Source organism: Haliotis rubra, unplaced genomic scaffold, assembly GCF_003918875.1.
Source record: "Haliotis rubra isolate DU_JTF1 unplaced genomic scaffold, ASM391887v1 Scf1440, whole genome shotgun sequence".
Classification (NCBI taxonomy): domain Eukaryota; kingdom Metazoa; phylum Mollusca; class Gastropoda; order Lepetellida; family Haliotidae; genus Haliotis; species Haliotis rubra.
The window spans coordinates 145,687-165,825 of NW_025765382.1; the positions used below are offsets into that span (position 1 = coordinate 145,687).

Genomic DNA, 20,139 nt, shown 5'->3' on the forward strand with positions numbered 1-20,139 from the left:
TCAAGTCAGTTCAGTCTTAACGAAAATGTCTTAGTGTTCTTGTCACTACCTGTTTAAATTCAACCACTAGGTACCATAGACCATGTGTCATTGATAGAAATGTCTCTGAAACTATGTTGTGCAAACATCAAGCTATTGGAAAAAGACACAGCATTGTCAGGTCAATACGACAAGAACGTGTGATGATAAAATTAACTTTGTGTCAACTAAGTGAGCTGCTTCTGTTTCTGACCTCTGAGATTGTGAGGAGAAATGTGGCTTTGTAAAGTCTGATGGCATTGTGGATAAAGCTGGCCTTAGGAAATCTGTTCTATTTGTATGTTAGTTAACTTGCCAAATGAGCGAAAGACTCATAAGCGTCACATAGTGAGTGGAGTTCATCTTGCATGCTTGTGTCGAAACCTAAAGGTAGTTACACATTCTCCGCAGACATAAAATATGTAAATGTGGTTTTAGAAGGTTTTACACGTGACTCTCTCTACCAAGAATCTTCAATACTATTGTAGCGCCATGATCGGGTATTAGTACCTGAATGTAGGGCTACACAAATACCCACATTATTATCATTATTATGTTTTACAGATTATGATGACAAATGCAGCAGAGAGGGTTCGGGTGATCCGGGCACAGTCAGGCTGGTAAGGCTCATCATCAGCTCAGTGCCCTTGTTCTCTCTACACGCAGCCCAGACAGCGTATTGGACTTTTCCCAGTAAACGCTGCATACTCGAACCCACCAAGAACTTTCGGAGAATATGTAGACTCCCCAACACTGCAGCCTTCTGCAGCACCCAGGGTGTCAGGATGGCTGTGCTCCCGTTGGAGAACCAGGGCACTCTCCTGATCTGCGCCAAGACATCAGAAGGTACTGAAAGCATGGGCGACGAGGACAATGGGGAGTCTGACGTCAGTGTACATGGGATGCATGCGAGACATTTCAAAGGTGAGGTCCGCATATTTAGCATGCTCTTTCTGAATCTTGCTGATCAGATTGCTGTCAAAAGGGACAGAAAAATGAACGATGTAAATAAATGCATTGGTTTGTTGTCTGGAATTCTTCTGAAGCTGTATATGGCCTATTCCAAAGAAGTTTACAACTGTCATTTTCCATGACGCACTGGACATCTTCAGTGTCGTAGCATGGATGAGCCTCAGAATCAAAGCCAAAGGCACAGCGGAGACGGTAGTAAAAGCAACGGGTCATGCCATCATGTTGGTTCAGATATGCTGTTTGTGCCAAGGAAGGCCATCCACCGATAAGGTGCTGGACAGTTTCTTTAAATTCATTGCAAAGTTAACATTTCATGTTAATATTTTCTTTTAGAATCACATTTTGCGAGTGGGAAGTGACTGATCCTGGGCAGCAAAAAGGAAGCCCTCTGTTTCACATTTAAGACCAGCCGACTTCATCCAGTGCAATGTGCAATTGATGCAATGGCTTCTCAGAAAGCTTCTCCACAAACGACCGACTCCTGGTTTATTTCCATCGCTGTACCGTCCAGCAGTACACCGCCATCAACAAAATCAACCTCAAATTTCAGATTCTGTCCAACAACCTTGGTACCAAGTGGGTTTTAGCTTGTGTGACTCCATACGGTCTTTATCAATACAATGTGAAGAGGTTTTGGGTCAGCAACGCTCCAGGAATCTTCCATCGTTTCAATGTCATTACCGGCAACCTTGTTGGTGTTGACACTTACATCAATAAAGCGGAGCGGGATTCACACCTGAGTGGGATCCCTGACTTCCTAGACAGGCTCAAGGTCAAGCTGACTGTACATGTAGCGAACTGTGAATGTGCGCATGCGCATGTGTGTGTTTTTGTCACAGGCCCAAGTTTGGTCCAGACCGTTCAAGCTAAGGAATCTAGTAAAACAATTCCTGGTTCCCAAAATCAAAAGGAATTTATGAGTAAAATTCAGGGAATGACTTTATAGAAACACTTTTTGAGAAGAGATTCCAGTACATTCTTGGTTCGTGGGTTGAGTGCCACCTGGGTGACTGTTTATTATCCAATTATGGTATTTTGCGAGATATCAATTCCTGTTACTGATTTTACCCAGTGGAGATAGGCTGATATACGCGTGAAAACAGTCGGGCGTCCTTGGCAACCATCATCTCCCCAGGAAACGATGCCTGCAACAACCCATCGACCTTTGACCTGACAGGAGAGGGGACTTCCGGAATCGCCCTGAAAGAAAAAAGAGTACAAATGATGTGTGGTGCGTTCGTCAGTGACAGCCTCTGAGCTAAAGGATTCCTGTGGCCGTGGGTAGCCTTGTGGTCAATGTGAACGCTTGTCAGGGGGATTAACTCATACAACGAGTTAGTCCATACTGATTTAAGCAGCACGAGATTTAGGCAGCTATTCGCTGCGAATAATATGGAAAGTGCAGTATCAGACTCTTGGAATCCATGCAGGTTGTGGCTCAACCCCTAACAGTGAACGTTACCCCACCAGCAACCACACAGGTTACACGTAATAACTAAGTTTTCCCAATATTTACAGTTCTGGTTTATGGTTGGACATGTGCAATGGAATCCAAACACTCTTCCGATGACGACGATTGTATTAAAATTCAGTGAGCGGCATAAGCAAACGCCCAAGACGATTACAATGACGCCACGTTGTCAATGTTTATCGCTTGCAAGAAATGAATTTATCTATATCTATGTTGCAACATCGTCGATTTTGGATATGCAATCAATGTTCTTTGATCATCTCCTCATCGTTATCGCCTTGATAATGCACAGGCATTCTATTCGAGACGAGTGTGTGTTCTATCTTAACCCGTGGACGCTGTTTGCTGTTACAGTTCCTGCTTCTTGATAAGGTTTAGCCATCATAAATCAAATCTCGTTCAAAGCAATTCTTATGCCATTCTTCTACAGTACACGGTAGAAGCTGTGCGACTTACCCCACAGGCAGAGTTTGCACCAAGTCCGGCACAGAGGTCGCGGGTCGTCACGTTGTTCCCATAGTAACCATGACAAGCTGAGTTAGTTGCCACGTTAACCCTGACCTCTTGTAGTCTCATGCGGTCTCCAACACCTGAAGGATTGAGGTCCTTAAGTACATACTACCCGGTAGAAACTACCATACTCTTCCCTCTCCCCTGACTCTCACCCCGTATCGACTGCCTCAATTATTGACCACTAGCTAGCTTGAATTACATGCCACCCCGTATCGACTGCCTCAAATATTGACCACTCGAATTACATGCCACCCCGTCTCCCCTGCCTCATAAATTTACCACTTCAAGTACATGCCACCCCGTCTCGCCTGCCCTTAAGTATTGACCACTTGAATTACATGCCACCGCGTCTCGACTGCCTGAAGTATTGACGTCTTGAAGTACATGCCACCCCGTATCGACTGCCTCAAATATTGACCACTCGAATTACATGCCACCCCGTCTCACCTGCCTCAATTATTGACCACTTGAATTACATGCCACCCCGTCTCCCCTGCCTCAAGTATTGACGTCTTGAATTACATGCCACCCCTTCTCCCCTGCCTCAATTTTTTTCTGCTTGAATTACATGCCACCCTGTTTCCCCAATCTCAAGTATTGACAACTTGAATTACATGCCACTCTGCCCATAGACATACCATCCTCGATCACCTAACTGATATATAGACATAGTATCCCGTGTCACCTAACTGATATATAGACATAGTATCCCGTGTCACCTAACTGATATATAGACACAGTATCCCGTGTCACCTAACTGATATATAGACATAGTATCCCGTGTCATCTAACTGATATATAGACATAGTATCCCGTGTCACCTAACTGATATATAGACATAGTATCCCGTGTCACCTAACTGATATATAGACACAGTATCCCGTGTCACCTAACTGATATATAGACATAGTATCCCGTGTCACCTAACTGATATATAGACATAGTATCCGTGTCACCTAACTGATATATAGACACAGTATCCCGTGTAACTGACCTAATCCCTGTCATCTAATATATAGACATAGTATCCCGTGTCATCTAACTGATATATATAGACATAGTATCCCGTGTCACCTAACTGATATATAGACACAGTATCCCGTGTCATCTAACTGATATATAGACATAGTATCCCGTGTCACCTAACTGATATATAGACACAGTATCCCGTGTCACCTAACTGATATATAGACATAGTATCCCGTGTCACCTAACTGATATATAGACACAGTATCCCGTGTCACCTAACTGATATATAGACACAGTATCCCGTGTCACCTAACTGATATATAGACACAGTATCCCGTGTAACCTAACTGATATATAGACACAGTATCCCGTGTCACCTAACTGATATATAGACACAGTATCCCGTGTCACCTAACTGATATATAGACATAGTATCCCGTGTCACCTAACTGATATATAGACACAGTATCTCCCGTGTAACCTAACTGATATATAGACATAGTATCCCGTGTCACCTAACTGATATATAGACACAGTATCCCGTGTAACCTAACTGATATATAGACATAGTATCCCGTGTCACCTAACTGATATATAGACATAGTATCCCGTGTCACCTAACTGATATATAGACATAGTATCCCGTGTCATCTAACTGATATATAGACATAGTATCCCGTGTCACCTAACTGATATATAGACATAGTATCCCGTGTCACCTAACTGATATATAGACATAGTATCCCGTGTCATCTAACTGATATATAGACATAGTATCCCGTGTCACCTAACTGATATATAGACATAGTATCCCGTGTCATCTAACTGATATATAGACATAGTATCCCGTGTCATCTAACTGATATATAGACATAGTATCCCGTGTCATCTAACTGATATATAGACATAGTATCCCGTGTCATCTAACTGATATATAGACATAGTATCCCGTGTCATCTAACTGATATATAGACATAGTATCCCGTGTCATCTAACTGATATATAGACATAGTATCCCGTGTCACCTAACTGATATATAGACATAGTATCCCGTGTCATCTAACTGATATATAGACATAGTATCCCGTGTCATAGACATAGTATCCCGTGTCATCTAACTGATATATAGACATAGTATCCCGTGTCACCTAACTGATATATAGACATAGTATCCCGTGTCATCTAACTGATATATAGACATAGTATCCCGTGTCACCTAACTGATATATAGACATAGTATCCCGTGTCATCTAACTGATATATAGACACAGTATCCCGTGTCATCTAACTGATATATAGACATAGTATCCCGTGTCACCTAACTGATTTATACACATACTATCCTGTATTATCTACGTGATATATGGTCATATTATCCTGTATCAATTTACTGATACTGGTCAAAGGGTGAAATTTCACACGTCTATAGTAGCCTATATTGTTGTGTTTCTGTTTATTTGAGTTGACGTTTTGGAACTAAATAGTATATTTGTATTGTTTTTGCCGCAGCTACGGGAGTCCAATATTCTCAAAATCACCTTTGCGTTTCCTTTTTGAAGAGTGTATACAGAAATGCCATCCTGTTTTCCCTACGTGATGTATAGTCTAACCAGCGGTTATTGAAGTGTGGGCCTTCTAGTCGCCGCCTCCTTGTCCCCATCATTATGTTAACCATAATAACCATCATCATACAGTTACCGTTGGTACTTCCCCATCCGATCGCCCAACATTCCTTGTTTACGAATCCATCCAAGAGATATCCGGCTGGTAAACATGCCGCTGTGACGTCATCATGTTCTGCGTACACTGGGGTCAGGAGTTCCAAAAGAGCAATGTCATGGTTGGGCTTTGTTTGGTCGAATAGAGGGTGCTGCAATAGTAAGGGGAGAAAGTGAAGGAAGACTGTTTTTTATGACAGCACCGAGGCTTAGAGTGTAATTATTGAGAACAGGAAAGTAAATACTTACCTTGATTATGTGTTTGACAAAGTAATCTTTTTCTTTTCCACTGATCTTGTGCCGGTTTGTTTCCCCTACTCGTACCACAGTCGCCCACGGTCCACTGGTTTTAGCTCTGAAACAAACGACGGCCCATTGCCACTGGATTTAGCTCTGGAACAGACAGCCTACAGTCACAGTCTAATATAAGGATGTATCTGACAGGCAGTCTGATGTAAGATTCATACATGGAGGATCTGACACAAGGAAACTGAGGATCTGACACAAGGACATGGTGGACCTGACACAATGGCATGGATGACCTGACACAAGGGCATGGATGACCTGACACAAGGACATGGATGACCTGACACAAGGACATGGATGACCTGATACAAGGGCATGGATGACCTGACACAAGGACATGGATGACCTGACACAAGGGCATGGGGGATCTGACACAAGGGCATGGAGGATCTGACACAAGGGCATGGAGGATCTGACACAAGGATATGAAGGATCTGACACAAGGACATGGATCACCTGACACAAGGGCATGGATGACCTGACACAATGGCATGGAGGACCTGACACAGGCCATGGAGGATCTGACACAAGGATATGAAGGATCTGACACAAGGACACTGAGGATCTGACACAAGGACATGGAGGACCTGACACAAGGGCATGGAGGACCTGACACAAGGACATGGAGGACCTGACACAAGGACATGAAGGATCTAACACAAGGGCATGGAGGATCTGACATAAGGACATGGAGGATCTGACACAAGGATGGAGAGGATCTCACTCGAGGACACAGATGATCTTATACAAGGACAATAAAAATCTTATACATGGACACTGAAGATCTCACTGAAAGACACAGATGATCTCACACAAGGACACTGAGGATCTGACACAATGACATGGATGATCTGACACAAGGACATGGGGGATCTGACACAAGGACATTGAGGATCTGACACATGGACACTGATGATCTGCCGCACAGCGCAGATGTGACACAAGGACACCGAAGATGTGACACAAGGGCACTATGATCTGACACAAGCACTGAGAGGATCTGAAAGAAGTTCAGAAAAGATCTGACAAAAGGAAAGAGAGGAACTGAAACAAGTACAGAGAGGATCTGACACAAGGACACTGAGAATTCTCACTCAAGGACACAGATCTGCTTCAAAATGCTAAATATTTCCTACACGTTAGTAAATTCTGAGAAAGATCCATTTTTAATCCTCTGATCCTTTTGATACAAACATGTATACTAACAACCTGATACAGCGTCATGAACGATCTGATGCAAGGGTACAAACAATCTGATAACAGGGTACTAACGAGCTGATACTAGAATACACACGATCTAAAACTAGGACACACAAGATCAGATAAAAGGTTACTAACGATCTGATGCAAAGATACTAAGGATCTGATACAAAAGTACCAAAGGCCTGCTACAAGGATACCCACGACCTGCTACAAGGATACCCACGATCTGATACAGGGATGCCCACGACCTGATACAAGGATACCGACGACCTGATACAGGGATACCCACGATCTGATACAGGGATGCCCACGACCTGATACAAGGATACCCACGACCTGAAACAGGGCTGCCCACGACCTGATACAGGGATGCCCACGACCTGATACAGGGATGCCCACGACCTGATACAGGGCTGCCCACGACCTGATACAGGGCTGCCCACGACCTGATACAGGGCTGCCCACGGCCTGATACAAGGATACCCACGACCTGATACAGGGATGCCCACGACCTGATACAAGGATACCCACGACCTGATACAAGGATACCCATGACCTGATACAGGGCTGCCCACGGCCTGATACAGGGCTGCCCACGACCTGATACAGGGCTGCCCACGACCTGATACAGGGCTGCCCACGACCTGATACAGGGCTGCCCACGGCCCACTGATACAAGGATACCCCGACCTGATACTGATACAGGGATGCCCACGACCTGATACAGGGGACCCTGACCTGAAACACGACCTGATACAGGGGCTGCCCACGACCTGAGGGATACCCACGACCTGATACAGGGCTGCCCACGACCTGATACAGGGCTGCCCACGACCTGATACAAGGATACCCACGACCTGATACAGGGATACCCACGGCCTGATACAGGGCTGCCCACGACCTTCTGATACAAACATGTTCCATGAATACTAACAACCTGATGCAGCGTCATGAACGATCTGATGCAAGGGTACAAACAATCTGATAACAGGGTACTAACGAGCTGATACTAGAATACACACGATCTAAAACTAGGACACACAAGATCTAATAAAAGGTTACTAACGATCTGATGCAAAGATACTAAGGATCTGATACAAAAGTACCAAAGGCCTGCTACAAGGATATCCACGACCTGCTACAAGGATACCCACGACCTGATACAGGGATGGCCTGATACAGGACCTGATACAGGGATGCCCACGACCTGATACAAGGATACCCACGACCTGATACAGGGATACCCACGACCTGATACAGGGATACCCACGGCCTGATACAGGGATGCCCACGACCTGATACAGGGATACCCACGACCTGATACAGGGATGCCCACGACCTGATACAGGGCTGCCCACGACCTGATACAGGGCTGCCCACGGCCTGATACAGGGATGCCCACGACCTGATACAGGGATACCCACGACCTGATACAGGGATACCCACGGCCTGATACAGGGCTGCCCACGACCTTCTGATACAAACATGTTCCATGAATACTAACAACCTGATGCAGCGTCATGAACGATCTGATGCAAGGGTACAAACAATCTGATAACAGGGTACTAACGAGCTGATACTAGAATACACACGATCTAAAACTAGGACACACAAGATCTAATAAAAGGTTACTAACGATCTGATGCAAAGATACTAAGGATCTGATACAAAAGTACCAAAGGCCTGCTACAAGGATATCCACGACCTGCTACAAGGATACCCACGACCTGATACAGGGATGCCCACGACCTGATACAGGGATGCCCACGACCTGATACAGGGATGCCCACGACCTGATACAGGGATACCCACGGCCTGATACAGGGATGCCCACGACCTGATACAGGGATACCCACGACCTGATACAGGGATGACCACGACCTGATACAGGGCTGCCCACGACCTGATACAGGGCTGCCCACGGCCTGATACAAGGATACCCACGACCTGATACAGGTATGCCCGAGACCTGATACAAGGATACCCACGACCTGATACAGGGATGCCCACGACCTGATACAAGGATACCCACGACCTGATACAAGGATACCCACGACCTGATACAGGGATGACCACGACCTGATACAAGGATACCCACGACCTGATACAAGGACACCCACGACCTGATACAGGGATGACCACGACCTGATACAAGGATACCCACGACCTGATACAGGGATACCCACGACCTGATACAAGGATACCCACGACCTGATACAAGGATACCAACGACCTAATACAGAGGTGACCACGACCTGACACCGGGATGCCCACGACCTGATACAGGGATGCCCACGACCTGATACAGGGCTGCCCACGGCCTCATACAAGGATACCCACGACCTGATACAGGGATGAACACGACCTGATACAAGGATACCCACGACCTGATACAAGGACACCCACGACCTGATACAGGGATGACCACGACCTGATACAAGGATACCCACGACCTGATACAGGGATACCCACGACCTGATACAAGGATACCCACGACCTGATACAAGGATACCAACGACCTAATACAGAGGTGACCACGACCTGACACCGGGATGCCCGTGACCTGATACAGGGATGCCCACGACCTGATACAGGGCTGCCCACGACCTGATACAGGGCTGCCCACGACCTGATACAGGGCTGCCCACGGCCTGATACAAGGATACCCACGACCTGATACAGGTATGCCCACGACCTGATACAAGGATACCCACGACCTGATACAGGGATGACCACGACCTGATACAAGGATACCCACGACCTGATACAAGGATACCCACGACCTGATACAGGGATGACCACGACCTGATACAAGGATACCCACGACCTGATACAAGGACACCCACGACCTGATACAGGGATGACCACGACCTGATACAAGGATACCCACGACCTGATACAGGGATACCCACGACCTGATACAAGGATACCCACGACCTGATACAAGGATACCAACGACCTAATACAGAGGTGACCACGACCTGACACCGGGATGCCCACGACCTGATACAGGGATGCCCACGACCTGATACAGGGCTGCCCACGGCCTCATACAAGGATACCCACGACCTGATACAGGGATGACCACGACCTGATACAAGGATACCCACGACCTGATACAAGGACACCCACGACCTGATACAGGGATGACCACGACCTGATACAAGGATACCCACGACCTGATACAGGGATACCCACGACCTGATACAAGGATACCCACGACCTGATACAAGGATACCAACGACCTAATACAGAGGTGACCACGACCTGACACCGGGATGCCCGTGACCTGATACAGGGATGCCCACGACCTGATACAGGGCTGCCCACGACCTGATACAGGGCTGCCCACGACCTGATACAGGGCTGCCATCGGCCTGATACAAGGATACCCACGACCTGATACAGGTATGCCCACGACCTGATACAGGGATGCCCACGACCTGATACAGGGATGCCCACAGCCAGATACAAGGATATCCACGACCTGATACAAGGATACCCACGACCTGATACAGGGATGACCACGACCTGATACAAGGATACCCACGACCTGATACAAGGATACCCACGACCTGATACAGGGATGACATCGACCTGATACAAGGATACCCACGACCTGATACAAGGACACCCACGACCTGATACAGGGATGACCACGACCTGATACAAGGATACCCACGACCTGATACAGGGATACCCACGACCTGATACAAGGATACCCACGACCTGATACAAGGATACCAACGACCTAATACAGAGGTGACCACGACCTGACACCGGGATGCCCACGACCTGATACAAGGATGCCCACGACCTGATACAGGGATGCCCACGACCTGATACAGGGATGCCCACGACCTGATACAGGGATACCCACGACCTGATACAGGGATACCCACGACCTGATACAAGGATACCACGACCTGATACAAGGATACCAACGACCTAATACAGAGGTGACAAACGACCTGACACCGGGATGCCCGTACGACCTGATACAGGGATACCACGACCTGATACAGGGATGACCACGACCTGATACAGGGCTGCCCACGACCTGATACAGGGCTGCCCACGGCCTGATACAAGGATACCCACGACCTGATACAGGTATGCCCACTGACCAGATACAAGGATACCCACGACCTGATACAGGGATGACCACGACCTGATACAAGGATACCCACGACCTGATACAAGGATACCCACGACCTGATACAGGGATGACCACGACCTGATACAAGGATACCCGAGATAAAGGACCTGATACAAGGATACCCACGACCTGATACAGGGATGACCACGACCTAAAGGATACAAGGATACCAACGACCTGATACAGGGATACCCACGACCTGATACAAGGATACACACGACCTGATACTAAAGTTCTGATACAACGATACACACGAGATAGAGGTGACCACGACCTGATACCAGGATACCTAACGTTCTGATACAGGGATGCCCACGACCTGATACAGGGTACACGGCCTCATACAAGGATACCAACGACCTGATACAGGGATGAACACGACCTGATACAAGGATACCCACGACCTGATACAAGGACACCCACGACCTGATACAGGGATGACCACGACCTGATACAAGGATACCCACGACCTGATACAGGGATACCAACGACCTGATACAAGGATACCCACGACCTGATACAAGGATACCAACGACCTAATACAGAGGTGACCACGACCTGACACCGGGATGCCCGTGACCTGATACAGGGCTGCCCACGGCCTGATACAGGGCTGCCCACGACCTGATACAGGGATGACCATGACCTGATACAAGGAACTTTCTGATACCGAGATACACATGATCTTGTATAAACGTACACACAATACTAGGATAATAACGTTTAGATACAGAGATACACACGAGATAAAGGTACACACAATACCAGGGTACTAACGTTCTGATACAGAGATACACACGAGATAAAGGTACACACAATACAAGGGTACTAACGTTCTGATACAGAGATACACACGATCTTGGATAAAGGTACACACAATACCAGGATACTAACGTTCTGATACAGAGATACACACGAGATAAAGGTACACACAATACCAGGATACTAACGTTCTGATACAGAGGATACACACGAGATAAAGGTACACACACAATACCAGGGTACTAACGTTCTGATACAGAGATACACACGAGATAAAGGTACACACAATTACAAGGGTACTAACGTTCTGATACAGAGATACACACGAGATAAAGGTACACACAATACAAGGGTACTAACGTTCTGATACAGAGATACACACGAGATAAAGGTACACACAATACAAGGATACTAACGTTCTGATACAGAGATACACACGAGATAAAGGTACACACAATACCAGGTACTAACGTTCTGATACAGAGATACACACGAGATAAAGGTACACACAATACCAGGGTACTAACGTTCTGATACAGAGATACACACGAGATAAAGGTACACACAATACCAGGGTACTAACGTTCTGATACAGAGATACACACGAGATAAAGGTACACACAATACAAGGATACTAACGTTCTGATACAGAGATACACACGAGATAAAGGTACACACAATACCAGGGTACTAACGTTCTGATACAGAGATACACACGAGATAAAGGTACACACAATACCAGGATACTAACGTTCTGATACAGAGATACACACGAGATAAAGGTACACACAATACCAGGGTACTAACGTTCTGATACAGAGAAACACACGAGATAAAGGTACACACAATACCAGGATACTAACGTTCTGATACAGAGATACACACGAGATAAAGGTACACACAATACCAGGGTACTAACGTTCTGATACAGAGATACACACGAGATAAAGGTACACACAATACCAGGATACTAACGTTCTGATACAGAGATACACACGAGATAAAGGTACACACAATACCAGGATACTAACGTTCTGATACAGAGATACACACGAGATAAAGGTACACACAATACCAGGATACTAACGTTCTGATACAGAGATACACACGAGATAAAGGTACACACAATACCAGGGTACTAACGTTCTGATACAGAGATACACACGAGATAAAGGTACACACAATACCAGGGTACTAACGTTCTGATACAGAGACACACGAGATAAAGGTACACACAATACCAGGGTACTAACGTTCTGATACAGAGATACACACGAGATAAAGGTACACACAATACCAGGGTACTAACGTTCTGATACAGAGATACACACGAGATAAAGGTACACACAATACCAGGGTACTAACGTTCTGATACAGAGATACACACGAGATAAAGGTACACACAATACCAGGATACTAACGTTCTGATACAGAGATACACACGAGATAAAGGTACACACACGAGATAGGTACACACAATACCAGGATACTAACGTTCTGATACAGAGATACACACGAGATAAAGGTACACACAATACCAGGATACTAACGTTCTGATACAGAGATACACACGAGATAAAGGTACACACAATACCAGGATACTAACGTTCTGATACAGAGATACACACGAGATAAAGGTACACACAATACCAGGGTACTAACGTTCTGATACAGAGATACACACGAGATAAAGGTACACACAATACCAGGGTACTAACGTTCTGATACAGAGATACACACGAGATAAAGGTACACACAATACCAGGATACTAACGTTCTGATACAGAGATACACACGAGATAAAGGTACACACAATACCAGGGTACTAACGTTCTGATACAGAGATACACACGAGATAAAGGTACACACAATACCAGGATACTAACGTTCTGATACAGAGATACACACGAGATAAAGGTACACACAATACTAAAGGATACTAACGTTCTGATACAGAGATACACACGAGATAAAGGTACACACAATACCAGGGTACTAACGTTCTGATACAGAGATACACACGAGATAAAGGTACACACAATACCAGGATACTAACGTTCTGATACAGAGATACACACGAGATAAAGGTACACACAATACCAGGATACTAACGTTCTGATACAGAGATACACACGAGATAAAGGTACACACAATACCAGGATACTAACGTTCTGATACAGAGATACACACGAGATAAAGGTACACACAATACCAGGATACTAACGTTCTGATACAGAGATACACACGAGATAAAGGTACACACAATACCAGGGTACTAACGTTCTGATACAGAGATACACACGAGATATAAAGGTACACACAATACCAGGGTACTAACGTTCTGATACAGAGAGGTAACACACGAGATAAAGGTACACACAATACCAGGATACTAACGTTCTGATACAGAGATACACACGAGATAAAGGTACACACAATACCAGGATACTAACGTTCTGATACAGAGATACACACGAGATAAAGGTACACACAATACCAGGATACTAACGTTCTGATACAGAGATACACACGAGATAAAGGTACACACAATACCAGGGTACTAACGTTCTGATACAGAGATACACACGAGATAAAGGTACACACAATACCAGATACTAACGTTCTACTAACGTTCTGATACAGAGTACACACAATACCAGGGTACTAACGTTCTGATACAGAGATACACACGAGATAAAGGTACATAATACATAATACCAGGATACTAACGTTCTGATACACACGAGATAAAGGTACACACAATACCAGGATACTAACGTTCTGATACAGAGATACACACGAGATAAAGGTACACACAATACCAGGGTACTAACGTTCTGATACAGAGAAACACACGAGATAAAGGTACACACAATACCAGGGTACTAACGTTCTGATACAGAGAAACACACGAGATAAAGGTACACACAATACCAGGATACTAACGTTCTGATACAGAGATACACACGAGATAAAGGTACACACAGTACCAGGGTACTAACGTTCGGACGCAGTGGCCTGCTGTCACAGCCCATGTGGGGGAGATTAGAACAGCGCCACACCCATGGTTGCCTTGGTACATGACCTCCGCCATCCACGGCCAAGTCCCGAGGTCGGCAGCATGGCCTCCAACAATACGGCGTGAGCGAGGTCTGTGACCACATGTATCTTTAGCAAAACAAATTATCCTTGACTTGAAACAGAAGGATCCTTTCATAAGACATCCGGAAATATGTGAATAAATCGATTCCACATCACTTCCTATTCAGATAAACCTACTGGCGTTTTTTACAATTTAAAAGTTTCACATTCACACTCAGTAGGTTAATATCTGCGATAATCGGTTTGCCTGTGGTGTGGACATTTTGTTATTTTGAGCCCAGTGATTATATACACTTGAGCACTACTCACTTTACACTGTGGAAAGTACGAAAACACTACATGTTGTATATGTTGGATGACATAGGTATCATCGGCCATAGGTGACGAGCAGAAGACAGACAAGTGAACGTTGCAACTTCTCGCCTACACAACGTACCCTCACACCAGCCTCCTTCTGAAAGTATCGTATTTCCCTGCATTTACAGAACTCAGCTGTAAGGAGCAAGTTGACTCCTAATGATGGCGAATAGTTTCCTTGCCTTTACAGAACGCTGTAAGGAGCGAGTTGACTGTGGGTTTTCAAAGAATACAGCTTTAAAGGGCCAGTATACTGTGGGTGATAGTGAGTGGCATACCTGTATTTACAGACTGTGGCCTGTCATTTATATTGGTGATGGTGCAACCATAGTTCATGAAGTAAAATATATTCATTTTTCCGCACAACGCTATGTGATTTATCGAACGGTATGGTCTTCTCCCATTGACGTCACCTCCGCAAACCTCGGTTTGATCTACGTCCGGTTCCCATGATCCTCTGTCGCCTGCGACTATGTAGGTCTGGAAATAACGACGGGGTTTCAGTCAGTTTCTTGTTCTCAGCACCCAGGAAGCGGATAACAGTAGATTTAGTCCTTGTTGTGCTCTACGCTTTCGTTAGAAATATGTTTGTGAAACACTGACTCGTATCATCCAGCGAACCCCTATCTGATATCTCAGCGAATAAGTTAATTCCGACGTTTCATGCTAGACGAGCATTTCAAATGGCGGTGCTTAGATTCACTGGCGAATTAGTATTCTCTTTTAAGAGTTTAATTTGTTGTATAATCAATCTGTTTTAATTGACCATTATTGATCGAATTTAAAACTTTCTAACCTTAAACTCAAACCAGCCGTTGTATGTTTGCGAACAATCGATGTCGATGTCCACCATCCAGAAGTTGCTCCCCAGCTTGTTAGTCGAAGTGTAACCGAAGCCGTCATTGTCTACACTAGGTCCGCCCTGAACGTGTCTAAAACATAGCCGTCATTATAAACACTTGGTTCCCCCTGAAAGTGTCTAAAACATAGTCGTCATTATAAACACTTGGTTCGCCCTGAAAGTGTCTAAAACATAGTCGTCATTATAAACACTTGGTTCGCCCTGAACGTGTCTAAAACATAGTCGTCATTATAAACACTTGGTTCGCCCTGAACGTGTCTAAAACATAGTCGTCATTACAAACACTTGGTTCGCCCTGAACGTGTCTAAAACATAGTCGTCATTATAAACACTTGGTTCGCCCTGAACGTGTCTAAAACATAGTCGTCATTATAAACACTTGGTTCGCCCTGAACGTGTCTAAAACATAGTCGTCATTATAAACACTTGGTTCGCCCTGAACGTGTCTAAAACATAGTCGTCATTATAAACACTTGGTTCGCCCTGAACGTGTCTAAAACATAGCCTGCTTATGGACATTCGGTCCGCCTCCAACGTATCTGAAACATAGCCCTCATCTTGTACATTTAAAAAATAGCCGTCATTGTGTACACTGGGTCCGCCCTGAACGTATCTAAAACATATCACTGCAAGTAGGTCACGTGGTCGCAACTCCAGGTAGGGAGGTTTATAGAACAATATCTCAGTAGGTCACGTGGTCTCAACTCCAGGTAGGAAGGTTTATAGAACAATATCTCAGTAGGTCACGTGGTCTCAACTTCAGGTAGGGAGGTATATAGAACAATATCTCAGTAGAAGAAGAAGAATGAGGACTATTTTTAAGCAAGTAGCTGACAACGACATTAGAATCTATGTCGAAACGTCGCCTATACCGAATAAAGAAGTTGTATATCCATAAAAATAGTCCTCATTCTTCATCTACCCAAATTCTAGAATGCCAATCAAAGAAGAAATATCTCTGTAGGTCACGTGGTTTCAACTTCAGGTAGGGAGGCATATAGAACAATATCTCAGTAGGTCACATGGTCTCAACTTCAGGAAGGGAGGTATATAGAACAATATCTCAGTAGGTCACGTGGTCTCAACTTCAGGAAGGGAGGCATATAGAACAATATCTCAGTAGGTCACGTGGTCTCAACTTCAGGAAGGGAGGCATATAGAACAATATCTCAGTAGGTCACGTGGTCTCAACTTCAGGAAGGGAGGCATATAGAACAATATCTCAGTAGGTCACATGGTCTCAACTTCAGGAAGGGAGGTATATAGAACAATATCTCAGTAGATCACATGGTCTCAACTTCAGGAAGGGAGGTATATAGAACAATATTTCAGTAGGTAACGTGGTCTCAACTTCAGGAAGGGAGGTATATAGAACAATATCTCAGTAGGTCGAGTGGTCTCAACTTCAGGAAGGGAGGTATATAGAACAATATCTCAGTAGGTCGAGTGGTCTCAACTTCAGGTAGGGAGGTATATAGAACAATATCTCAGTAGGTCACATGGTCTCAACTTCAGGAAGGGACGTATATAGAACAATATCTCAGTAGGTCACGTGGTCTCAACTTCAGGAAGGGAGGTATATAGAACAATATCTCAGTAGGTCACGTGGTCTCAACTTCAGGAAGGGAGCTATATAGAACAATATCTCAGTAGGTCACATGGTCTCAACTTCAGGAAGGGAGCTATATAGAACAATATCTCAGTAGGTCACATGGTCTCAACTTCAGGAAGGGAGCTATATAGAACAATATCTCAGTAGGTCACATGGTCTCAAGTTCAGGAAGGGAGGTATATAGAACAATATCTCAGTAGGTCACGTGGTCTCAACTTCAGGTTTTAGTGAAAGTAGCTGACTATGTCACGTGATGTCATCTTGTATTAGGAAGTTGTATTTGAGCTGTGTCAGTTTGAAATAGTAAGATACAGTTACGTTTCAATGACGTCAAGAAGTCAGGTACGACAAACACAGGCAGGCAGTTAGATCTTTACTGTTGCCCTGTTCATGGAGTAGACAAACCAATCACCCCATCCATTCTGCAAACTCAGAAACCCCGATTACTTATTCGTGGTCCATATCATTGGCGTTCCCTGGGGCTTGTGGCCGTGGAAAGAGTGCTGGCCTGTCTCAAATCCATTCCAGTCGAGGTACCGGTCTCCTAACGACCACGAGTAGTCGGCCCCAGCATCTGCGCGCTTTGGTACAATCCGATGTTTGATGGGTATGTGACATGCGTCGGCAGAGCAGTTGCCCCTTCCTAGTGGGTAGACAAGAAATATCACGTTACATCGTACATGTTGACATTTCCCCGTTGTGTAATAAAGAATCACCCCATAAATATAACAAACATTGTAGTTAGGACAGTAGGTGGGGTCGTAAAGGCCAGTTTGATAAACGCTGTACGTGCACAAGGTGGCTGTTGGCTTGTGGACTTTGTATAATCACTGTGACATATATACACGTGCTTCCAACATTCATGTGGCAAAGCTCGATTAACGCAATAACACACAATATTCTATGACTTAGTTTTTATGTGTTCTAGCAAAAGTCAACACACTAGACTACGAATCTTTGATTGACTGAAGCAAGTATGGCGACGGATATAGGATGTCATGCTTAGTTGACACTGAACGGGTTAGGCGCTTCTTGTTAGGTTACCTCCTCGCATGAACACAGTTTCCCCGATGTTTGTGTTGACGCGGATGAACACAATGGTGCGCTGGAAGAGAGACTGATGCGTCACGTGGGCCCCGAGAAAAATCAGTAAAGTTCGGAGAGCCCATGACACGATTTCTGCCATTGTAGTGTTAAGGTTCAGTGGCACTCCTGCATGGGGCCGGCCAGCGTTATCTGGTGGTACACAGCTGTCCTCTCCCACGTCAGGTGTGTACACATGGTATAGCGCACCCTTCACACGTGATCAGGAGGAATTCAGTCTCATTGTAATAGTAACAATAGCAATAATAATTATAATAATATACTACTAAAAAAAAGAAGAAATACATAAGTGAAAATGGTCATATATTTATGCATGTAAGTCTGAATGATACAGGACGGTGATAAAGAAAACACTGGTGAACATGTATTGTTCATTAATGTCCAGTGGAAGTAGAGGTTGGACGTAACAAATGACATGTACAGAAAGGTCACAGAGCAGTCAGTATCTTGTGTGACCACTATAAGCATCAATGGTTGCCTGGCATCGGCGTCCGATAGATTGGCTCATATTCCGGGAGAACTGTCTAAGAATGTTTTGATATTCTACCCACATAGCCGGAAACAAATCAGCAGCTAAGGTCTGAGGTTGAGGATCCACGTCATCCACGTCAATCCAGCTCGTGCCACAAATATTCAGTTGGTTTCCGATCTGATGATCGGGAGGGCCATTCGACAACCTTATAAGCCCAGGGCCCTTATTCTCGAAACGTTCGTAGCCCTAAGAATTTGTAACTTCGACCGTAGCCAATGTGTTAAGAATGGGCTTAAGAAGTTCGTAGGGCTACGAACGTTTCGAGAATAGCTAGCCTGAACGTAGTGCTGAACAAGAATCTGTGTAGATGAACAGAAATAGAATACTAAGTCAATCCTTATCATTAAATTGGACAACGAAACAAAATATAATATCTACAATGGTGTCAGTTAAAACAGACAGCAATTGCGAGATTTATAAACATTCCAAGGAAAACATACTGTGGCGTTTCGTGAATCAAGTGACTAGTCAGTTTGTGA

The 20,139-nt window shown here is 44.9% G+C and overlaps 1 protein-coding gene across 1 annotated transcript; it reads right to left on the minus strand.

Moving 5' to 3' along the window:
* Positions 1-1,911: 1,911 nt before the first annotated feature.
* Positions 1,912-19,280, minus strand: LOC124269358 (plasminogen-like). Its single transcript, XM_046704375.1, has 9 exons — positions 19,069-19,280; positions 18,472-18,667; positions 16,347-16,482; positions 15,829-16,030; positions 15,094-15,259; positions 5,911-6,016; positions 5,642-5,813; positions 2,918-3,051; positions 1,912-2,190 (listed from the first exon to the last, which is right to left on the minus strand). Exons 1-9 carry the CDS (start codon positions 19,208-19,210, stop codon positions 2,008-2,010), a joined length of 1,437 nt encoding a protein of 478 aa, XP_046560331.1. The 5' UTR covers positions 19,211-19,280; the 3' UTR covers positions 1,912-2,007.
* Positions 19,281-20,139: the final 859 nt, after the last annotated feature.

Bases quoted from the DNA above. Each gene is read 5' to 3' on its own strand.
- LOC124269358 (XM_046704375.1), bottom strand. From the start codon at position 19,210: ATGGCAGAAATCGTGTCATGGGCTCTCCGAACTTTACTGATTTTTCTC. The intron at 18,668-19,068 runs GTAACCTAACAA...TCTACCCACTAG, and splicing joins AACTGTGTTCATGCGAGGAG to GAAGGGGCAACTGCTCTGCC. The intron at 5,814-5,910 runs GTAAGTATTTAC...TTACTATTGCAG, and splicing joins TTGTCAAACACATAATCAAG to CACCCTCTATTCGACCAAAC.